Source organism: Lytechinus variegatus, chromosome 10 (genome assembly GCF_018143015.1).
Source record: "Lytechinus variegatus isolate NC3 chromosome 10, Lvar_3.0, whole genome shotgun sequence".
In the NCBI taxonomy this organism is placed as follows: Eukaryota; Metazoa; Echinodermata; class Echinoidea; order Temnopleuroida; family Toxopneustidae; genus Lytechinus; species Lytechinus variegatus.
This window is the reverse complement of record NC_054749.1, coordinates 30,895,182-30,920,234: the sequence shown is the minus strand read 5'-3', so window position 1 is coordinate 30,920,234 and position 25,053 is coordinate 30,895,182. Positions and strand designations below refer to the sequence as shown.

Below are 25,053 nucleotides of genomic sequence, written 5' to 3'. Positions count from 1 at the left end.
CACACTTTGCTACTTTCAACCCAGGTGCTAAATGGGTGCCCGGTAGGATTCGAAAGTTATTGTATGTTTGAATTTGCCAGTGCCATAATGAGGCTGTGATGAATGCAAGGAATGCTCCCCAGATAATGGACATTTGGAACTTTTCTTGCGGGGTTCAAATGAATCCAATGACTGGGATAATAACATGCTGTAAAGCGCTTTGAATTGTTACGGGAAAATAACAACCAGCTATTATTATTTTCAGTAGTAATCAATTATGACAGAGTTACCATTAATAGTATTAAGGTTTATGCAACTGGGACCAGACTCAACAGAAGTTATTTATAGTCTCTATAGTCAAATGCATGGGTTGACGCGCTATTAGCTTCTCTTGTATAGCCCTCACAGCTTCAAAGGAACCTCTGTACACAAATTGGCACAAACAGATGTAGGAAAATTGCTTCTTCTCAGGAAATATAAACCCTTCCCTGGTTTCTCTTTACTCAATAGGTGTTCATTGAATTTGCAAAGACACAGGTAGACAGTCCAGATGAGGAGGCAGAGTTGATGTCCGTTACACAGGAGAATGAACATAATGGAAGAACCAGCAGCAGACACAGTGTCCGACATCCACCCAAACCACAGATATCAGTCAATATGGATGTTTAATCCGCCCCCCCCCCCTCCTGTCCCACTTGAACCCCTCCCCTGCATTTATTCAGCTTCCTAAGAAGCTCTTGATACAAGAACCCTTTTTTATTAATTGAAAATGTGATCAATAATTATTGTGAAATGAGAGGCTAAAACTCTCACACTATTCAATTCACAGTTGTTGTACTTGGTGCACAAATATTTTTATTTGTATGTTGAATATATATATATTTTTATGATTAATATATTTGAATACTTGATGAGCTTTAAACGTAGATTAAAATGTTATGCTGTTGATTGGGACTCTTGAGATGTATGTAAATGGCCAAATCATCATGAAGAATATTATCACCCTTCTGATATATAAGCAATTGAATATACTGAATACCCAAATTCTAGGACCAAACAGATTATTTAAGCAGAACTTTCACCGTGATAGTCGATGGTGATGTAATTATGTTACTAACATCAAATACCACAACATCATGAATGTAAGAAGACAAGATTTGGAGAGACAGAGTTTGGGTGTTACAGCAGTCATATTTTCCTTGCATTAAATGGTAACAGGTAAGGCAAGATACAAAACTGGCACATAACCCTTTAAACATGTTGGTAATATAATTACACCCATTCCCCATGTGCAATTGACTTTATCATTCTCTCTGATGATTGCTATCTGACCAAATTTTGTGCAATGATAACTTCAGTTTCTGTCACTAATACTTGGGAAGATTAATTGCTTTTTGTCTCGCCTGAACGAAGTTTGGTAGAGACCTAATAATCACTTTTCCTCTTGGTCTGTTAGTCTGTTAAAAATGTTAGTTTTTGTTCAACTTGCTCTCATTTCTTTATTTCTGCATCAATTATGTTGATTCTTGGTACATCTGATCATTGGGTAATACCAAATGGGTGTCCATGAGGGTGATGGGGTCAAAAGGTCAAGTTTTTGTTCTAATTGCTCTCATTTCTTTAATTTTGGATCCTTTGTGTTTACACTTGGTACAAATGACCACTGGGTTATACCACACATTTGTCTATGAGGATGATAAGGTAAAAACATCTTATTGCATATTTTATTGATCGCGATATCAGGCAAGGCTCGTGGTTCATGAACCTCCTTGTTTTTTCCTTAAATTTCCTGAATTACGTAAAATATGAATCAGTGCTTGGTTTTAATGTTCAAAGGTATATTGTCTACATTGTATTACTATGAAAACCTTTTATTCTTTTTTTATTTGGAATCGAATTTGTGGTTTCACTTTTCAGGGGATTCCCTTTTTAAACGTTGGAAGTCTGAGTCTCCTGAAGTTTATTCTGCTTGTTAGGTATGTAGTGTAATTCAACATTACATACCAAAAACACTCTCCAACAACAGCAAAAATAACCCTATTAAAAAACTGACAAAAACTTAAATTAAGTTTATTGGGTGTTTTTTGTGTTTTGGGGGTTTTGATGCTCATAATTGATGACTCAGACAGTTTTATTACATTATTAAACTGCTAGGGGAACTTTGGAAAACATTCAGTTGTATCATAAACCAAATTCTTGATCTTTCTTGAGGGGAGGGGCTAGGAAGCATTAGTCCTATTACCAAACATGTTTTCTTTAAACAGTCACAGAAATTTGGAAGGGTCAGAATTCAATTGTGGGAACCATTTTGCTTTTTGTGTTTATCATTGTCTTTCAAGTGTGACTTTTCAAGTTCTCTTTACGTCAAATTCAGGAATTCTATTTGTACTCAAATCTTAGACATTGAAAACAATGTGCATTACATATTAATGGTACAATTATCCAGTACTAACAAGGTGGCCTTTTTGCTATTTATTATTTGAGATGATAGTCATCTATGTTCTTATCCAGCTTTACTGTTACATGGTGGCGTGAAGAACATTTATTTAGATATTATTCAACTCCTCGCCTGGCTGGCAAAAGGGAAAGAGGTTAATGTGTACAGCGATTTTCAAGGGCGTTAGCTCAAGCACAGACTTCACAAGATTTACAGATACTATAGTTGAACAAAGCAGCAAAGAGTTAACGTACTTCTGTCTGACTAACTTGAATGGGAACTAATGTATGCTAAAATCCAACGTCCGTTTGCCAACCAGGCAACAAACTTAAAATAAATATATGTTTCTCGAGTTTGAATTTTTCTCTTTTTTTAGATGTTATCATTATTTCATTTTATTAATAAACATCATTATGCATTTCATACTATTACAAATTTCATCATTTTAAAAATTTAGTCCATGTGTAGACATCAGATATTTAGTGACATGTTTTAACAATTTTGTATTTGAACATAGTCTTTTTATCATTTTTTCATTTAATGTTTCAGCGATTTATGAAGGTTGATTTTAAATTTAAGAGGAAATTACACTCTTATGAGTATCTTCACTACCACAATTGCAAGAGTTGATGTTTTTTCCCAACAATTTTGGTAACTTATTAAATAATCTTTTTGTATATAGTATCCAAAGTATATTTATGACGTACTGTTACTAGGAGCAAATTACTATTTTTGTAAACAGGGAACAATTTCTCTACTTCAGTGTGTGCCAAAGTATGCCTTGCAATCTTTGCATTTTACCCACTAGCAATTTAGGGTGGTTCTTTTGCAATTTATGAAGGCTTTTTCAGACAGTTTGCAGACAAATATACCCCTTGTCTGGTGTATCTTTGCCTTGAACTGTCTGACATCATTTTGTTATTTTTTCACATTCATGATCATTCTGATTTTACTAGCTGCATTTGTTACTGTATAATGTCAATGAATTGATTATTATCCAGGTGAATTTTAGAGGGTAAAGTTCATTATGAATGTGTTCTTTTTATTATGACAGAAGATATGAGATGGAATTCCACCTCTTGGAAGTCAACAGGAATTGTTTGATGAACATAGTAAATTCTAATAAACTTAGCAACAACAAGGAAATGTATCTGTTGATCTGAGGCACTTTACACTTTTTTAAAGAGTCTGTTTGTTTTATTACTAAGAATGGAATGATATAAAAGACACTATAAATATTTTTGTCATATACATATATTTACAAATATATTCATTTTTATTTATCTACACATAGTCAGGTATCATTTATATTGAAGTATTTCATCCTTTTTATGGAAAACAAGGTATATTTGTTTGTGTATTTGTAATTGTTATGTGCTTTTATTGTATTGTGATTTGATACAAACGGTCTTTATGTCATTGCACTAAAGTATTAAAAAGAAAAAAAGGAAAATTTTATTTCGAGATATTCTGTAATTAAAGCTGTTGACTTTTTTTACCATCACGGTCACTGTATCTAACATTGCTAGATAAAGTGTTATTTTCAATGATAATGTGGAAAGTTATTATAATGTGCACCCACTGGGAATACATATGAATAAATATCCATAAATTCAGAGAAGCAAAGTTTTCCCCTTCTGGCATTTTTGTACTTTTTTTAAACCAAAAAACTGCAGGTTTCACAAAAATACAATTTACTTTATTCATATTTTATGAAATTTCTATTGCAGAAAAGTTAAAAAATACCTTTTCTTCACCCAGAATACTTTTTGATCACCCCTGAAAATATTGTAATTCTTTTATGAGGCTTTCATTTCTGTATATGTACACTGAATATGCACACAGTGGATTGTGCAACCATTATTGAAAGGGAATTTTTTTGAATACCCATATCAAATTGTATGCCTGTTTTTATTATTGATATCTATCTCATAAAAAAAAAACAGTGTCCCTTTATTCATGTTAAACACCCTTCTATGAGAATTTTCTCAATTATTTGTATATTTTAATAAAAATTTCTAATGTTTTGCATTATATCAACCCACATGGCTTTCACATCTTTATATCTCTACACCTATCATGTAATTCCATGATGGTTTGCCCATTTAAAAAAAAAACTTTTGACAAATATCTGCCATATTATCCTGTGTCAACCTTTCCGATCTGATTTGATATGCTGCATAGATTTATTAATTGATTTTAGTAAGCTGGGATCCATTTAAGTTCACCTGAACTGTGGGTCAAAATCTCGTGTTGTATTAAAATTGAAGGAACCTTAAAAAACATAGATAAACATCCTGTCATAAATGGAGTTCGAAGAAAGCTGCTTGTCAGTATCAGCTTGGAGTTTCAATAGATTTCTGACTGTGTGGCAAGGCGGGTGGCAAAGCAGAAAACTGCACATCGTTGACATGTTAATCCTAAAATTTACTTTGAAAATAATGATCATAATGCTTACTCACATGAATACTGTTTGTTATAAAAATGCACAACATTGTACTTCCAATCTTCCCTCGTGTGGGTTTGTTCGGCAAGACACAATTCTGCTCTCCACTTGTTATTCATTTTTGTTTGTATGATCTCAATTCACTTGCATATATGCACTGTATGTTCTATAAATTTTTTTTGTAAATTGAAATTCTGGATAACCACAAAATCAATGATTTTAGACAGGGAATAAGATTAATAGAAAGTTTTGAAGTGATCAAAGATGTTATGTATTCAATGTGATACCCAAGGAAATATCTTGCATATTTTAGATGATTATAAAGTTCTCTAATTGATTTGATTTGAATTGATTTTTTCCACTCTTGTTTTCATTTACAATTCATAATAATACACACGATAAACAAAGAATAATTAGATTACAATATAAAGTTGAAAATTTAAACACGTATAGAAAAATAAAGTATTCAATGACTAAGAGGTTTCTGCAGAAAGTTCTTAAGTTTTGGTTGGACCAGTCCATATTTTAGACCAAAGCCTTTGAGCGATATGCTCATTATTTACAGCACAATTACAGGTTTTTCTCAAGCCAAAGGATGTAGGGCATATGAACTTATTGCCATATAGCCTAGGGCAAGAACAGATGTTACAGTAAAGAATAGTGTAAAAACAAAAATAATGAAACGATACATTGTGATTATAGTGATGATATTCGATAATTTGCAGATTTATTTTGGGAAATAAAGCTGTTACTGCTGAATTTGATATGATTCTGTGCATGATCAATAAATTTTAATCTTTAATCTTCATTCTTACCAGAAAATTATTTAAGGGAATATACTGAAAACTTTTGGTCTACATGATACAGTACATTCATTCCTTCCTATTATCATTACATTTACAGTATATTGTACTTTTCATACCATTCAAAATTGTATTGGTGAAAGAATGATGTTTTTAGAAAGTGATTAGGAATTCACTATATATTCGAGTACTAACATTGAAATGTATTTAGTAATGCTATTGTCTGATGAATAAATATTAATTGTTTCACCATCATTCAATGTCTGATGTTGTGTATTTTGTGGACATACATTAGGGGTTTGGGGAGGTGAATGTGTGTTTTCTGTGAGATGTACCAATATTAAAAACAAGACTTGTAATGATTTTTTTAATGGATTATAGTGATGTAAATTGGATTGTTTACAAGTAATGATTAAAGAGAGAAAAGGAGGTACATGTATATTGTTTTGCTGTCTTGAAACGCAACCTTGAAGAGTGATGGATAAACTGTACGTAGCAGGGGGGGGGGGCATAGAATACCATGAGGTTAAGGGGCCTTAACCCCCCCCCCATTGTAATTTTTGTTGTCTTGCCTGACAGAAGATTTTATGCCCCCGCAGACGAAGTCCGGAGGGAGGGTGTTGGCCCCGTCCGTCCGTCTTTCCGTCAGTCCCCCCACTTGGTTTCCGCCCCTTTCCGCACAATAACTAGAAAAATATTTAATGGATCTTTAAAAGCGTGTCATATATTTATCAGGGGCTGGGGGGGGGGTCCAGAACCGTGTACAACAACGTAAAAATACCATATGATTGTGATTTCTAGCATGGTCAGCCCCCTCCCCCCACTTTGAAAACCGTTCCATGGCCCCTGAATCCGAAGATCTGTCTCGAGAGCTCGGGGATCGACTTACGTTGACACATTAATTCCTTTTTATTTTGTGTCATCAAACCACTACCAGTTCGCCGCGCGCAGCTCGTGCAAATTTCTTATTCAACAATAGAAATATCATATCTCCGTTTTCATAATAAAGCCGAGATAAGTTTATTTTACATATGCGAATACAATCAATGATGGCAATGTCCGCAAATTTTCTTCATAAAAAACGAGCAGGAGATGTGATAAGGTGAGTTTAAATCCGTCATTACATAATAGTATTATGCCCGAGCTGGGCCTAGGTCCAGGCTTAGTCCCTCGCATACAAATTTGTGTTGGAGATTGGAGTGTTGGGGTGTTCACTGGTCTGTATGTAGGCTAGACTTGTAAAAAAATGTAAAGAATTGGAAGGGAGGGTGAACGAAAGAATGAAGGAGAGAAAGAAAAGACGAAAGAAAAGAGATGGTAGAATTGAGAAGAAAGAAAGAAAAATGAAGGAAAAATTTAAAAAATAAGAGAAAGATAGAATAAAAGAAGGATGATACTTTAGCGATCGCAACGGGTTCGCGTTTAACACATTTCCTATTCTGCCAACACACAAAATGGGCAAAATTCATTGAGCCAGTGTATCAACATTTCAAATCCTTTTTTCATAAAATGTTACGATCTTTTTCTATTATATCTAAACTTCTTATTTCTAGTCAATTTACTCACATTTGCATCGCAAAAATGTTGTTTTTAAGGCCGTTTTCGAGAGCACCACCTGTCCGTCGTCACACAATGGAAGTCGCCATTTTGGAAAATATGACTCCAGAACCGGGTTAATCTTGCAAGTTATTTTTACTTGTTGACACCCTCTAGGGGCATCAAATAACCATGTGTTATGTATCATTAAAATCGGCAGACTTTCTTCTACAAGTTAGTGACGATTTCAGTTCAATATCGGCAATGTTTTTCGTTACAAAAAGGAGTTTTTTGGACACTTACGGTAAATCGTGTTTCTATTTTCTTACTTCAAAGCTGTATAAACAGAAAATTTCCCAGGGAACAGTCAAATATCAGATATAAATTAATTCTTTGAAGTGTATTTGTATCAGAAAATCTAATTTTGATATATAAGAATGTGTCGCATAGCTGCGCAAGAGGCGAATGCAAGCCCATGTTGTGCCGCCTAGAGTGTGATTTTGGTGCCATGGCTGACCGAAAGGAGTGAGTGGGCGTAGTGTCCGTAGGTGTGGTACTTGATGCATGTATGTTATTGTTAAACCCATTGAAATTAGTTGTAGGTGATAAGTTGTGCATTTGATTTCTGCATGAATTATGTGTATTGATGATAAATTAATGATAATTTCAACTTAATATTTCAAGAAAAAAAAAACAGGCGGGAATTAAAGCAGGCGCAGACCATGCATTGACTGCTGCCTGGTACTGGTATTAAAATGAATAGATACATGACTATACATGTATCTATATTCTGTTGTTTTGTGTCATCATATCAATAAGCTGTCTCATCAATTCACATGATGTACACAATAATGGGTCCCTGTTTTATTATGTTTACTAGGAGGGAGATTATTTTGTAAATGTGATTTTAAATGTAGTAGAAATTCAGATGTCAGAGACTTGCTTTTTAACTATATATTCCAATATATTTAATGTTACATGTAATATATTCTATAATTCTAAGCAGTGGAGTACATTTCTAGCTACTGTTGCAGCTCCAGCTGTCTGATCTCGCATTCTCAGATCTGCAAACAAAAAGAGACATCATGGTAATTATACAGAATACAGAGTGAACATGGACAAGCAGAAAGAAAGAAAAAATTTACTTGCAAAACTTAATTTTCTACTTTTGAATGATATAAATCTTACAGATACCGGGAAGTATAGTTGGACATTCATTTTTATTTTCTGATTAAAGTCTGTTGAGGAATGAGACCCCCAAGAGTTGATTAATTTTTTTTAACAACGCAAAGCGTTCCATGCATTTCTCTTGTCTTATTCTAATTTGTTATCTTACTATATTTTCACAAATAGAAGCTGTTTGAATAAGAAAAATATGAAGGTAACACAGCCATGCTCTACAAGCTAGATCACCTCTTGTGTTGCATTTTAGTCAAATTAACTTAGTAACCTACATGAAAAAAAAGTATGGAAGTTTCTTAGATCTACAAGTACCTGTAGATCTGCCACCCAATGGGTACTTGTCTTGGGTGGCAGAAAAGTTCTGCGTATAGCGTCCCTTTAAAAGGCCATATCTTCAGTTATGGTGCTCCAATTGTAATTTGGTCTTCACCATTGAATTTGTCTTGAAAAAACCTTTCAAGTGATGTATAATTTGTCTGTATTTAAAAAAAAATAAAAAATCATGTAATATAGCTAGATACTTGAGTTGAAAGAAAGAGGTTTCGGTCATTCTTTGATTTGAATATAGGCCTAGAAAGAAAGAAAAAGAAATGGAAGATGAATAAATGTGTGAAAGACAAAATAGAGGAAAGAAAAGAAAAGAAAGTAAGAATAAAGGAGGACAGAAAGATATGAAGGAAAGAAAAATGTTTCCTTCATTTTTTGAGAGAAACAAAGAAGAAGAAAAACAGGAAGGAGGGAAGGAAGGAGATAAGAATAAGGGAAAAGAATTAGAAAAAAATGAAAGAATAGGGGAAAGAGAGGGAGGAAAGAATGAAAAAAAATAATGGAAGGAGACAAAGAAAGAAAAGCAGAGGAAGGGAGAAGGAAAAAAAGAAAATTTTAAACAAAGAATAATAAAAGATGCTTATATAGCGCATAATATTTGACAGAATCTCTATGCGCTTTACAAAAGAGGCAATTAAGTCTATTAAATACAGGTATACTGAGAATAAAATACATAAATACTAAATGAAAAATTAAAACATTGCAACATACATGGTGCTTTTCCTGAACAAAATAATCTAACATGAGAACAGTAGAGGCGCACGGCCAATATTGGAGACTGTCTCCAATGTGGGAAATTATCTCCAATATCAGAGACTTTTGTAAAGAATTTGGGTATCCAATTTCAGAGACAGTCTCCAGTTTTGGAGACTAATTTCCTTTGTTTACATTTGCGGCAAAAGGATTACCTTGGCGGCAAATAAAAATGTGATAAGCAGACTCATGACAAATTACCCCTTTTCACCGTCTACTTTAAAAATTCACCATCTACTTTTGTTTTGATTAAGGATTTTTATTGTCAATCACACACAAAACAAATGGGCTTCTGACCTCAGTGAGACAAAATTTTGGGTAGAAAAAATCATGCTTTTGTTGGTGTTGTTTCTTTTGTCCTTTTGCAAAGCAAGTCTCCAATGTGGGAGATTGTCTCCCCTATTCATGACGAAAATCTCTCGTTTGAGGGCTGTATACCCCATTTTCCCTTATCAACAAATATCTTCTCCCAGTAATACAAATCCTATTGCCCTCAAGAGATTAAATTTAAGTATAGAAACACCTGTTTCTTGACCTCGGTCCGCGAAGATAATTCACCCCAGCATCTACGGTCACAGCAGGGGGCCACACACGATGGATTGCAATGTGTGTAGTTCCGGCGAGCGCATGGCCATGGATGTATACACGCGTTGATAGAAAGTTTTTTCTTTCTTTCTTTCCTTCTTTCTTTCTTTCTTTCTTTCTTTCTTTCTCTCTCTCCCTTCCTTCCTTTCTTTCTTTTTTTCTTTCTTTCTTTCTTTCTCTCTCTCTTCCTTCCTTCCTTTCTTTCTTTCTTCCTTCCTTTCTTTCCTTCTTTCTCTCTGTCTGGCTGTCTAATTCTTTTCTTTCTAGACTTATTTTCTTCCTTCCTTTCTTTCCTTCTTTCTCTCTGTCTGGCTGTCTAATTCTTTTCTTTCTAGACTTATTTTCTTCATCCACCCCCTTTTGATCTACACCTCTAAAGAACGTGCATTTGCCAATCATATCTGTAGTAAGGCCTATGAATGTCCTTTTCTCAAAGCTGAGGTGTAGGCCTATACATAGAACATTAAAATACAAAGACCAGCATTATGAATCACAATGTTTGGATAGCATTTCAATGTTCTATTCATATCTATTCAGAACGTTTTCTAATTCACATGCGTTATTAGCAGGTGATCTTCTTTATCTCCCATTATTGTTCTTATTTTGTAGGCCTATAGCCTGTGTATACGGTAAACCTCCCTCTGAAATACCTTTCTTGGTTTCATGTTTTCTTTCAGATTTGTTTCCACCAAGGCGTGCCGGAACACTTTCAGTTTTTTTTTTTTTTTGGGGGGGCAAAATCCCGAAGGGGGCACAATATTTTTGAAAGCGTGAGATACGGAAGCGATCGAGCGGGAGAGGGTGTGGTTGAGGGTGTAAAAATTGAGTGTAAAAGTTGCGTTTCTAAGAGCATTCAAAAATAAATTTCTTGAGAATTAAACAGTCTTGGGGTTCTTTTTGATCCTGTTTCCTCCCTTCTGACCCAGACTGGTGTTTCTTCATGATCAGGGTCGCAGTTCCAGCAAATTACGAGCCTTATTGCAAACTCTATTGTTTTAAACCAATGTAATATAGGCCTTTTAAAGACTTTAAGATGACAAACATGCATGACCGTATGCATCCGGGGGCCACCGATCGAGAGGGCAAAATTCACCCAAAGTGTGCACGAAATCTTTCAATTTTATTCTAGAAAATGCAAAAGCTCCCCCATCACCATGGGCGGAAATCCCAGGGGGACAGGGGGGACGCGTCCCCCTACCATTTTGGAAAGGGGTACATAATATCAAATGTCCCCCTACTATTTGTGCTCTTTTATTATGGAAAAAATACATAATTTCAAATCGAAATTATATCCTCGAATTTCGAAATATATATAAACAGATAGTTTTTGTTAAGAACTTGGTTAGGAAAAGAAAAGGCATACCGGCCCAACTATTCTCCAACTCTCATCTAGCCCTATATACCAGCCAAAGAGTGATGACATTGATGACATCGATGGCCATTGTCAATTTCATAACTAATAAAAATGATGAAAAAAGAAAATCGCCTCTGAATTTAGTGCATAGACGGTTAGACGAGAATGTTCCATACCCAGTAAAATCATACCTTTGTTAATCCAATTCACTTTCCCTTTATTCCAAATTTACTTGGAATATACTGAGAATATTTTCATTGTTTGCGTACTCAGTATAAAGAATAGTTTTCATGAGTTATGATTAATCCTTCACAATGAACTTTAACTATGCTTTATCCCCCAAATTTGTTTTTAAACACTCTATTAACGAGACTTATACTCCATTTTTACACAAAATTCCTGCCGTGGGAGGGGTCATCATAGGTAGATCAAGGGGCGAAGCGGCGGAAGGTGAGGCGAAAAATAAGAAGAAAGATAGGACCGGGAAGAAAGTTGAATGATGGAAGGGAGGTGAATAATTGGGAAAAAAGAAAACTTTCAGGACATGTTATAAAAATAATAAAATCGCTTGCGCTTTGCATAAATACACACCCATCTTTTTATTTCAAAACGTGCTTGATTTTTTTTCACTTTTTTGGATCGAAATATATAAAATCAAATCATTTATCTAAGAAGATATCCATCTTTTTCATAATTTGTAGGTTTAGATATTAAAGAAAATTAGCTTGCCATTCGGTTTTAGTCTGAAATGTATTCATTAAAAGGTTAAACGTTATCACACTGTAATAAGATGTGAAAGGGGCTTTTCAAAGGTATGTTTCACAGAGGAACTGTTCGTCAAAAGACGCCAGGCTTACTATGATAATGTCATTGCTCCGTCAGGGGCAAAATTGTTCATTTTTGACAATAGAAATGACAATTTTTGGGCATAAAAGTGCCTTCATCGTATACTTTTGTCCTTTAATTATTTAAAAATTTATCATTTTTCTACTTTCAGGGGGGCACATTGGGGGGGGGGGCAAAATCTTGTTTTGCCCCCCAAAAAATTTATTTGGGGGGGGGGGGGCAAGTGCCCCCTGCCCCCCTCGCTTCCGGCGCCCTTGTTAAAGATATATAGAGAGAAATAGAGATGGGGTGGAAATTCCACCCCATCTCTATTTCTCTCTCTCTCTTTCTCCCGACAAAAAGGACAGGGCGCTAATTTTAATCACCTCATATTAGCAGAATGATAAATTTTGAACTAGAAAATAAAACAGACATTTATCACAATCAAATATGGGCATGTTCAAATGGGTCGCTTGATCAAAGATAAAAAAGGACACTGCAAAGGAACTTTCACTATGAAAAGGGGGCTAAGGGGGGGGGGGCAAAAAAACAACTTTTTTTAAAGTGATTATTCAACAAGATGTACTTGAGGAAGGGGAACATATTAAAAATGGGCACTGAAGGGATCGGGGTTCAACGGGCACGCGGTTTTGTAAACTAAGACACGTGATCGATCTTTCCAACACTCCATCTTCCCAACTCATCAATCGCCTGAACTCGCTCTCCAACGATGAACATTTTGACTTACAAAAAAATTAGCACAACATATCTAAGTTAGACATTTAATGGTGGAAACTAAAAGTATAAACGACCCAAAGCAAACGGTGGAATGGATGCAGCGCACATGGGCAGTTTACCGGAGAACCACGTATGGTGCAATAATACGTTTGCGATTAAAAAATAGTTACAGGCATAGTTTGTATTTAAATTATGAATAAGACTTTGGGGTAAAAAAAAATAATGATTTCATATTTTTGTGCATATCAGCAGCATGATTATTATACTTTGTATGTTGGTATGCCATTACTTCTATTTTTCGAACGTTAAGACTGTATCATTGCGCGAGTGAACCCATTTTCTTGCTGGACGGACAGAAACTATGCATGCATCGCGGTCCTTGCATGCTAAGCATACCGTAATTTTTATTCGCTTACTTTCCTTATTTCAAGGTCGATTTTCTTCGTTCGAAATTGAAAATGGACTAGTATTGGATGTCTGAATGTAATATGCCTTTGAAAACGTGATTAATATCGAATACAATAATTTCATTCCGAAGATCCTTCTACAGGCAGACAAGTCTTACGTAATAGCACAGCGTTGTTTATCATTTCGTCCTTGGCTCAACGCTCATTTAGCTGGCCCGTGGTGGTGAAATCGAGACAAGGGGATTACCTGGCCAAGATGGGTTTATCGGGGTTGGAAAAGTTTCCAAACGCGAATCGGGGTATAAAACCGCAGTTTGCAGTCCGAAGTGAGGTCGAGAATCAAACGGGACATTTTCGTAATGTGGAGAGAGTCTCCCATATTGGCCGTGCGCCTCTACTAGAGAACAAGTATGTTTTTAAAGATTACTGAAAGATGGTAGGTAAGAGACAGGAGGAAGAAAGAAAAATGAACACAGAGAGAAAGGATCAGGAAAGAAATATAGCAAATAAAGATAGAACAAAAAAAGGCAAGCAGGAAGGATAGAAGGATGAAAAAAGAATGGAAAGAAAGAAAAAGGAAAAGAGTTCAAACTTCAAGCAAACAAAAACGATCCAATCATCTAACAAAAATCATAATATCTGGTGTTTTTCAAATATATTATTGAAATTTTAAAAGCTAAAATGTTTTGAAAATTAATAAAATTTCAAAGTGAAACATTGTCAACTTAAAAAATGAGATTAATCATTGCAGCATCATAATTATACACAACAATTAAGACTCAAATCGAAAGCTGAAACAACCAGATCTATTATGAAAACTCAATCACTTGTTCCTCCGATTACATCTCCAAATCAGTAATCTAAGAATCCATAAGATAATTATACAAATTTCCCGCCGATTATGTGATTATTTTGGTGGAAAAACTGTTTATCAAAATTGTTTGCACCATTGAGAATTTGCTCCGATCCTACTTGCCTAGATAGTAGCCTGTCTCACACAGGCAGGAGGCCAGTTCATTTGCAATGTTTGGGTTCAATTAGCAAGAAAATCACCGCAGAACTTGCAAAAGCTTACAGTCATCTATTTTATTGTTGTCTCTGCTTCGTCATCTGTTGGTTATTTGATGAAAAGTCATCACTTTTAAATGTATTAACTACATTTTGTTCAATATTCTTACATACGGGACAAATAGGCGTCCCGGGAAGGGTTTGTCGGGACTGCAAGGCCGGCTTTGCAAGGGAAGGAAATTTACCCTGGCCCTGCCATGATGATGATGTCATTTGATGATATCCTAACCAGGGAGCACCGGCCTGCTTAGCGGGCCGGCGCCCAGGAGCTCACCGTGTATTTACCCATACTCACGGGACAAGGGTAGATTATGGTCAAAATATCTAGCAAGATAAATTGTGAAAACAGAAATTATGCACTTACCACGATTATATGGATGATGGTCTAACGAGTGGTAGTATCCTGACATCAAGACACAGACTGGAACCTCAAAAAACAAAAAGTTCTTTCCTTCTACCCCAGTCTCGATCGGCCAGTTTTGTTATGAGTCATAACAAAATTTTCTTTAAGATGAACTTCTATACTTTAGCATATTGTAAATCTGACCCATCAATTTGTGTTTAAAAATTTGGACCGAATTCTTTTCTATGAAAAAAAGAAAAAAAAAACAACGTTGATCTACTGGTCAGAAAATTGGGATCATCCCGGTTTACAAGGACTTTCCAATTTTTCTAAGATTTCTCCACACAAAAAAATCTATGGAAATTCATTCACCTGTCTATATAGTACCAACACCAGTCAAGTGCGCTGGTCAATGAAAACATACATGTATCAGGTTTGGTAACAAGATTGTTGGAATTTTTCAAGTTGTGAAAAATAGTGAACAAGGGGGAATCGAGGTCACTGCATCTATTTTTAGCACTCTCAATCCTAGTAATTGCCGTCTACCGCTATGTCCCTGGGGGGGGGGGGGTGAATAAAAAACTCCCCATTAAGGACAATATCGATACATGATTTGTCTTGGTTTATTGGGATATCCTTTTTTTCTGGGACAATCCCAATTAATGGACCAACACCTCTACTGAAAAATCTGCATCCTGTCTGTCCAATGTGAAAATTATATTATGATGGAGGGTTTTTTTTTTTTAAAGAGTATCTATGCACAGGACACCAGGGGGACAAAATGCTTTTAGTACATGATATTAATAGCCTGATATTGAGATGGGACAGCTGGGATTCCTATCTCATATTTATTGTTAGGAGTATGAAAGAATGTTAAACCTATTAACCCTGCAGCTCTAATAATTGATTGGTCTTCTTTCAGGAATTTGAAAGTGCAAACATTCCAGGGTCGTCGTGTTCTGGTTACAGGTGGATCAGGGTTCGTTGGTATTCACCTTGGACGGGCACTGCACCTCCTGGGGGCAAAGGTCACGCTCTTTGACAAGGCCAAGCCACTAGAGGACTATGACCCGGATATCAAAGTTGTTCAGGTATGGTGGAGAAAGGGGGATAGAGAGAAGGGGGGAAGGGGGGAGGTAAAGAAACAGCGAGAGAGCGATAGGAAGAAAAAAGAGAGGCAGAAAGAAAAGAGAGGGCTTGGGATGGAGGTATCAAGGGAGGGTGAAAGTAATGGAAAATGAAGATAAAAGTAAAGCTTAATACTAGTTAAAGGCCTGGTCACAGTGCCCGAGCGTTGTTGGAGCGGTCGTGGAGCGGTAGGGAGAGAGGGTCGAATTTGGCTCACAAAATTGGGGAAAAAAACAAAAAAAAAACAATCGAAATCGAAAATGGTGAAGGGTAGCGAGCGGTGATGATTTTTTCTCTCCGCTCCACGACCGCTCCAACAACACTCGGGCGGTGTGACCAGGCCTTAAGGGAGTGTAAGGAAGGGATTGTAGAGAGAGGAAGACAGATCGAAAGAGATAAGAGTGAGAAGACAGATGGACACTGAGAAGGAAAGAGAGGCTACAATGTGTGCATTAAATGTTATTTTCATAATTTCATTTATTCTATCCAGGGTGACATTAGGGATCGAGAAGTACTGGAGAAGTTATGTGAAGGTGTGGACTGCGTGTTTCACATTGCTTCATATGGAATGTCTGGCAGGGAAATGGTAAGTGTATGATCAACAGTTAATGAAAGCTCTGTTACTTGCTGTCCCTTTGAAAGGTACTACATGTATCAGTTATACATTAATTTATGTATAACTGATGACATGTCCTTTTGTTCAAGTAATAACATCAATTCAAATCAAATTTTGACAAGCTGGAACTTTGCTTTTGAGACTTGAGAGTAAAAAGAATTTGAATCTGCAAAGATGGAATCTCTACTTTAGCTGGTGCCTAATCATGGGAATAGAAATGAATGATCTGATTAGGAGAAAAAACAAAAAAACATGTACCCGCCAGAACTCACAAAGAACTTCTTAAGACCATTTATACATATGAGTAATTGGATAAGAAATATAATGTTATCTTGTTTTATTATTCTTCTTCATATCCTTCTTCTTCCCCTTCGCCCTATGCTTGATCGCTATCTTTCTTCTCTTAGCTGAAATCCTCAGAGTTTATTGAAAGCATCAATGTTGGTGGAACTGAAAACATCATAGAAGGTAATTCTTACCAGTAATTGTATACTTTTCCTCTGCAAAGAATGTCAGACAATTTTTGGATGGGAAATCAATTTTATTTCCTGTCATGTACATGTATTTTTTACAAACAGATTAAGAAAGCTCTATATTTTACAGCTTTCATATTGAAATATTTTTTTAAAGGTCTCGAGGAAAATGCTGTGAAAATGAAGTTCAATTTTGAATGCAGTTCTGATACAGAACAAAATGTAGGAAAGACATTAATTTGATGTCAATATTTCATTGCTGCATGCTTCACATTTTGTTCACTTTCTTTCTTGCTTCGAAAGATATGTACTGGCCCTTCATGGTTTGTAGATCTGTACTTTTGCACACTTCCTTTGTTATACATGTACTAATATATATACAAACTAACATAACAAATGCTGACAAAAGAAATTATTCCTTTGAGATTAGCTGTCTTCAGAAAACATTGGATACCCATACATTCAACTGACAAATTAACTTTTTGAAATATAAAGCAAACCATTATGTGGAATAAACATGTACTTCATGTGTGTATTCTGTCACTGTCCATGATTATGATGATTATCCATAACAGCTTGTATCAAGGAGAATGTGACCAGATTGGTATACACAAGTACACACAACGTGGTCTTCGCTGGGCAAGATATAGACAATGGAGACGAGACGTTGCCTTTACTACCATTGTCTGCAGTGAGTAAACAACTTCTTCAATCTCACTTCATTTTTATGTTGATACAGATTCTCAAAAATCATATATGTTATATGTTATAAGATAGAGAAAAAAAAACCTTTCACAATCTTTTGTCATTTGCAATGTATCAGTATCTGTTCAGTTGTAATAAAATTGAATGAATCTTGAAAGTTTAAAATGTCTAAATGACCAATGCAATGAAAATCTTCAAAGAAAATTCAAGTGTAACCAATCTCAAGGCTAAAAGCTAATTCATATTCTTGATTGAGATTACCTTTGGGGCTTGTTTCTTCATGGGCATACAAGAGATGGTTTAAAAAAAAGACTCAATTTGATGTCATTTATAGAATTGTGTGTTGATTCTGCAACTTTTCTGTGCAAGTTGGGCATGATTTTTTTTTGGGGAGGGGGATGGGGAACAGATATATTTATTTGTTGTGAAGGTTGTGTTGTAATGTGATGGTGGTTGCAATTATGATGTTGATGTTGATGATGAGAATGATGATGATGATGGTGGTGGTGGTGGCGGTGATGAGGATGATGAGGGTGATGATGATGAGGATGATGATTGTGATGATGATCATGATGGTGATGATGATATTGATGATGGGATGATGGGAATGTTGGTGTGATAATAGATATGATGGTGATGTTTGTGATAATGTTAATTACCTGAATGATTATACAGTAAATGTAGCAATGACTGACCGGGGTTAGTTGGAACATGGGGTAAGTTGAAACATTGTAATTTTCTTTAACGCCTGTAAAATAAATTTATGCAATACTGCCCTCAATTTATTGTTATTAATAATACAACAGTGTTGAATTATATTGCAATAAATTGAGGGCAGCATTACATAACTTTATTTTACAAGCGTTAAAGAAAATTACAATGTTTCAACTTATCCCATGTTCCAACTAACCCCGGTCTCCCCTAATGATTACATCACTGCAAATGGTGATGATGTGTACAGCAATTGTATGATGATAATGTCGAAACTTTGATGAGAAATGACTAGAATAAATAGGAATGATTGAGATGGTGATAATGACGATGAGATGATGTATACAATAATAATGATAGCGATGATTGCGAGCTCAGTTTTTCTTTGTCTCTTTCTTTTTGCTCAGCACAAAGATGATTACTCAAGATCAAAATCAATGGCAGAACAGCTAGCAATGAAATCAAACGGAAGGCAAACAAAGGGTAAGAATAATCGGGGGCCTCTAACACAAAGCTTAGCAATCATCATAGAACATTTTTTAGCGATTGATTGCATTGACTACAATATGCAGTTAATCGTAAAAATCAAGCGTACAATAAATTGCTATTTACCCTTGTGATGCGGGACCCTGAATTCATAATTTTACCCTACATGTGAAAAAATCATTTCCAATGGAATCCATGTGTTTTGGGTTTTTTTTTGCATATCAATTGTATGTTGTGGGTATCTTCATATTACCCCTGTGTTATTTGGATAACCTTGAAAGATGACCCACCACCAAAACTCAATTAATTTTCATAGCTAAAAAGTATACCATTTAATGGGGCAGTCATATTTCCCATACAGTAGCCTTAGAGCAAGTAAAATAACATTTGTACCAGCGACATATAGGTGATTTGACTAAAAATGAATAAATCTGCTGTTTTCGACTTGCTGTTTGGATGCCCTTGAGGAAATGTGACTTCAGCATAACCTCAAGAACTTCAAGAAAATATGTGAAAATATGAAATGCCACAATTCTCGTAATGTACATCTAATTTTGTTGATATTTTCGGTGCTTTACTCATACTGTAAGCACTGTGTGTGGTCTCTCATTGTCTTGAAATATACTGTTTGAGATGACTACTAATAATACAGAAAAGTTAAAGAGGCTGATCATTTTACTTGTACAGAGAAACTATAAAAAATTTGAGAGGAACATACATGTACTTGTTTTTCTACTTAGTAAACATAATTACTGTGATATGAATGTATTGTATAGTGAATTAGTGTCTTATTCAAGTGGGCCTATATTGCAAGACTACATCGGTAAGAATGATGCATTATGGGTTAGAAACCTGGCCTGATTTTAGTAGTTGAGGAATTGAGGTGTTGTTATCAAAGGCTGCTGGTTTGCATCTGCTTTAAAGGGTGTAGAAGTTACATTGCTCTGTTTTGTTTTGTTTTGGGGGAGGGGGAGTGATCGATATGTTATACAAATACTGGTTGATATTTTTATCTTCTATCTCAGATGGGAGTCTTCTGAATATTTGTGTTATACGACCTGTAGCCATCTATGGTGCTGGGGAACAGAGACATTTCCCAAGGATAGTGGTAAGTCTTCACTCTGTTAATACTACTACTAAACTAATTTATTTACAGCAATAATTAATTCAGTAGAAACATCTTAGGTCTAGATCTGGTACAACATGCCGATGATGGTGAGGATGATGATGAGGAGGATAATTATGATTATGAGGATGGGGATGAGGATGATGATATGGTGGTGATAATGATGATGATGGTGGTGGTGGTGGTGATGCTGATGGTGATGACTATAACAAAACAAGTGTTGTAAAACACTACTCAAGTGTTTTACAACCACTTACATGTAATACAGAAATAGCTAATCAATGATAAGCGATAGTTATTTCCCTTTTCATGTTAAATTCTTTTCTATTTTTCTCTTTTTTTGTTGCAGAAAAATATGGAGCAGGGTCTATTATGTATGAAGATAGGTGGTTCCCACATAAAGGTTCCATGGGTCCATGTAGATAATCTTGTCAATGGTCATATACTAGCAGCTGAAGGGCTTTCAAGGCACAAAGAACATATAGCAGTAAGTTGGTTAATCTTTACACAATTGATGTTCCCTGGGTTCATGTAGATAATCTTGTCAATGGTCATATACTAGCAGCTGAAGGGCTATCAAGGCACAAAAAACCTATAGCAGTAAGTTTGTTAATCTTTACACATATCAATGTTTACTGGGTTCATGTAGATAATCTTGTCAATGGTCATATACTAGCAGCTGAAGGGCTATCAAGGCACAAAGAACCTATAGCAGTAAGTTGGTTAATCTTTACACATGTCAGATTATCTTGTCAATGTCGTATACCAGCAGCTGAAAGTCTTTTAAGTCATAAATAACATATAGCAGTAAGTTAATCTCCACACATAGGTACTCTGCTACTTTCTCCTGAGTGCCATAACCAACACTAGTTTGCTTCTGTCGATGCATGTTGTCTTTTCAAATAATTTTTTTAATCACTTTTCCTTTATTATGTATCTTTAAGACACAGATTTGCCCTTTTTGTAAAGGTCAAAGGGAATATTGAATAAAATCATTATTCAATTTTCAAAGTAAGATAGCAATAATTTTGTGTTTTTTCCATGTTTTTAACATAATCTGGGCAATTTAACATTAATCTAATTAGCGATTAGTTTTTTTTTCAAGTCAATCTTTTATTTGCAACTGTATTATATATTTTACATGGTTGGATTATGTACAGATAAAAATTGTTGAAAATTATACATTTTATATTATAATGATTGATAATTTATAGTTTTTATAATGATGAAACCTGATGTTATAAAGCATACACTCTTAAAAAACATTTGGATTGGTCATAGGTATGACTTCTACAATCAAATACAGAAAAAAGCCTCATGATCAGTTGCTAACCTTTAAATTGCTAGACCCCTTAAAAAAAAATCTACTTGTCAGAGGATGAAGTTCCTTTTACAATTACTGATACAATGAATGATTTAAGATGTTTTTATTTCGCTTTTCAGGCTGGTCAGGTATACTTCATTGCTGACAAGGCTCCAGTAAACCAGTTTGAGTTCCTCCGTCCACTCATAACAGGTCTAGGTTATCATTATCCATCTCTTGTTGTACCAGTGTGGTTCATGTATATCATTGGTGAGTAGGAGTCTGCATAACATGTTCAGTAATAGCGTACAATAATAATTTGGGGGCGTTGTGGTCTATTGGTTAAGACTCTTTGTCTTTAAATCTGAGGGGCGTGGGTTCGATTCCCAGGCATGGCATGTTTTCCTTCAGCAAGAAATTTACCCACATTATGCTGCACTCAACCCAGGTGAAGTAAATGGGTAACGGCAGGAAGTAAATCCTCAAAAAGCTGTGAGCACCGGAATAGGTAGACCAGCTTAGCCAGGGTAATATAGGAGCGCCTTGAGCATCTTACAAGGTGGATATGTGCTCTATACAAATCCTATATTATTTATGATAGTGTTTATTATAAAAATATAGCTGTGTACATTGTCTGGCTCTCTGATTCTAAACACACTTGAGTCACATGCACACACAAATGTGCAATGTTACCACTTATAAATACCAAATCATTATTTTGTATGAGTCATTTGATTTACGAGTTATTACTTCTATCTTATCTTGGTATCTGAAAATGATGCTATTTTTAATGTTTGAAGTATGTATTGACAAACCACTGTCACTTCATGTGACTGTGGTTTTTAATAAACCTTAATTGAATTGAATTTATCTAATATTACAACCTTTATTTGTTCTGCTTACTTGCAATTCATACTCTTATATTATTTTTTTTTGTATGGCACATCTTCAACCTCAAACTTGGAATACTTAGAGGAGGAACAATGATCTTATTGAAATGGGGAGTCATGAGGCCAAAAGTCAAAGCTCACAGAAGGCATATACATCAAATTATCTTGTTCATGCGATATTTGAAGAACTGTATGAGCAATTGATTTCAAAATTGGATTGTTTATGCATGAGGGAGGAAGGATCTGATCATATTTTTGGTCACATCATAGGTCACTGAGGTCATTATTTGACATTTTAGAAGTTAGGTGTGTAATATGTTACTGGTCTGGCAGTGGTGGAGACTTTGATTCTGATGGCATGCAGTAGAGAATCCGTCAAGTTATGATTTGGTACTTAATGTAAGCTAAACAATGATCAATCATGTATATTCACAACCATTTCCCTTTCTTTCCATAGCTTTTTTGACTGAATGGTTACACACAATCTTGAAGCCAGTCATCGATTTTCAGCCATTGATGACGAGAACAGAGGTGAGACAAACTTCCATGTATTTTTCTTAAAATTCCATGTTAAAATTTTTGGAATTTGCCTTTCAGCTGTCATGGCTGTAAAAATAATATCAAACATAATAATCACCTGTTTGTTTTCTGTAACAATGATTATGCATCAATAATAGTCAATTGCCCAGTAGTAAGCAAAATAAGTATGGCATGCTCACGGTAGACACAGTTTATTCTATTATGCCCATGTGTGCTCATCTTTAGGATACTATATTTTATATTTATGCGAATGTTTAGGTCATGTAAGAATTTATATGAAAGAATTTTTTTTTTTAATGATTGGTCATTGTGACCACTCAATCTTGTGTGAATAGACTACTGTATTTATTTGTAAAGTGCAAAGAGAATTGATATAATTCTTAGTGCCTGTACCATATTAATGTTGTTATTATACAAAAATAAGTTATGTTTTTTTATGCCACTACCCTCTACAAATATTTTCTGGAGGTATTATGATTTGGGATGTTTCATTAGTCTGCAGATGTATTGTTGAAATTGGAAATAAAGATTTAAATTGAAATAAAAAGTCAGTATGTCTAAAAGTTTACCATATTGGCAAAATTTCCATAGAAGTAATTTTTCCACTCTTAATCCAATTTCTCAATATTCTCCTTTGAATTCTCCAGCTGTTCCAGGTTGCAGTCACTCATCATTTCAGCATCGAGAAGGCCAGAAAACAGCTTGGTTACGAGCCAGAAGAACGAGATCTCACCGACATGGTCCAGTACTTCCTGGAACGTGGCCATCGGAAGAAGTCTTCATCGATTGGAACATTCCTTGTGACTTTACTTCTTGGGGTTCTATTTGTAATGCTCTTAATGTCTTTACTACCTCTCGTAGGGTAATGTTCTAAGAGGAGGATATGCATTAGAAGGTATCCTGATAATTAAACCTAGGTTTAATCCTGGTCTAAACAATACTTTTTAACCATACTTTTATGGAATGCTGGGCCTCTTACTATTTCTTCCATTTTCGTGCTAGTTGTATTGTAATGTATCAATTAAAATTCATATTTTTGTATTTTTATATTCCTGTTTCATGACGTGATTGATTTTTGACAACTATTTGCAGCAGGATAAGAATAATTATTAATTGGTCATTTGGTGAATGAGTTGAAAACTGTCACTCCGTAAAAGTGTGGCCTAATTTAATCCCGGTTTATGGTCAGAATACTATTGAGTGATTTTAAGTTTTATTAGGTGAATTTGCACTTCCTGATATACTGAATTGATTGATACTGATCAATACTTGTATGATTGCAAATTTGACAGGTTTATTACCAATCTGTAAGCTATGTGCATGAACTATATACTTGTAATTGCCATAGTAAAATACTAGATTATCTTGGATATAGCAGAATTTTGTGTTGTCCTCCCCCCTTTTGATTTTCATTGCTATCGATGAGGCGAAATGGGGTTCATTTGTAAGTTTGCTCTTCATTTTTATCATGCCAGTACAATGAATTCAATGCAAAACTAAGTTATTGAGAGGTTTAACTTCCTCTTAGACAAAAATCTGGTTAAAGTCATGCTTTAATTGTCAAAGAATCACAGTGAATGACAGGTCACCAAAGCAGCTGGTTGTATATCAGGACGTGCAAGTTTGACCCCAATAAAACGGGTATCTATTTATTTGAAAATTATTTCAATCTTTTTTAAGAGAAAATTTTTTAGGTATTTTTGTAATAGATTTTCTTGTCAAATCTATATGATTAATAATTTATGTTTACCGGAAACATTGTCATTGGAAGAACTTCTAATCAGGTAGAACATTTGATTTTTGGGGCCATATTCTGAACTCCATTTTAACTTAAAGTGTGGTTAAACTGTGGATTCAAATGATCAATGTATCATCACATTTGGTATTACAAATCGTCTTGAAATTATTAATACAATTATTGCTTTCCTCATTAAACATGGAAAGGATCCCAGTAAACACAAGAAGCATGCAGTTTAACAAATCTTTTACTGCTTGGGCTGCTCATTATTTTAGCCCAGACCATGCTTGAAGTTAAAGTGTACTTCAGAATACAGGCCTTGGCGTCTTTGTTTCATGTACTTTCAAACATTCAAATTCCTACCAAACAATACCATATATATGAATCTACACCAATGGAATTTTAAAAAAAAAATGTGAACATTATTGTTAGAATATATTATATTACTCTCATTCCAAGATCCAAATCAAATAAGAGTAATGTTGGCTATGTGTGCTCTGAAAAGCCTGTATTTTCTTATGCTTTATATATATATATATATATATGTGTGTATA

The 25,053-nt window shown here is 35.0% G+C and overlaps 2 protein-coding genes across 7 annotated transcripts in view; both read left to right on the top strand.

Moving 5' to 3' along the window:
* The window catches only part of LOC121422275 (cholesterol transporter ABCA5-like), an 80,986-nt gene extending 75,067 nt beyond the window's left edge, over positions 1–5,919 (top strand). For all 6 annotated transcript variants that reach the window (XM_041617196.1, XM_041617195.1, XM_041617193.1 and 3 more), the window contains one exon: positions 490–5,919. In XM_041617196.1, coding sequence (XP_041473130.1) covers positions 490–648 — 159 coding nt within the window. In that variant the 3' untranslated portion in view covers positions 649–5,919. The remainder of the gene's footprint in view (positions 1–489) is intronic.
* Positions 5,920–6,589: 670 nt separating this feature from the next.
* Positions 6,590–25,053, top strand: LOC121422521 (short-chain dehydrogenase/reductase family 42E member 1-like). Its single transcript, XM_041617651.1, has 11 exons — positions 6,590–6,767; positions 15,706–15,874; positions 16,402–16,497; positions 16,935–16,995; positions 17,576–17,691; positions 18,824–18,899; positions 19,928–20,010; positions 20,378–20,515; positions 21,472–21,601; positions 22,679–22,752; positions 23,409–25,053. The coding sequence occupies exons 1-11, from the start codon at positions 6,697–6,699 to the stop codon at positions 23,625–23,627; spliced, it is 1,233 nt and encodes a 410-aa protein (XP_041473585.1). The 5' UTR covers positions 6,590–6,696; the 3' UTR covers positions 23,628–25,053.

What these genes read in the sequence shown, in the direction of transcription:
- LOC121422521 (XM_041617651.1), top strand. Translation starts at nt 6,697, where the DNA reads ATGCGAATACAATCAATGATGGCAATGTCCGCAAATTTTCTTCATAAA. An exon ending in GTGGTTCATGTATATCATTG is followed by an intron (nt 21,602 to 22,678) that starts GTGAGTAGGAGT and finishes TTCTTTCCATAG; the next exon opens with CTTTTTTGACTGAATGGTTA. An exon ending in CATTGATGACGAGAACAGAG is followed by an intron (nt 22,753 to 23,408) that starts GTGAGACAAACT and finishes TGAATTCTCCAG; the next exon opens with CTGTTCCAGGTTGCAGTCAC.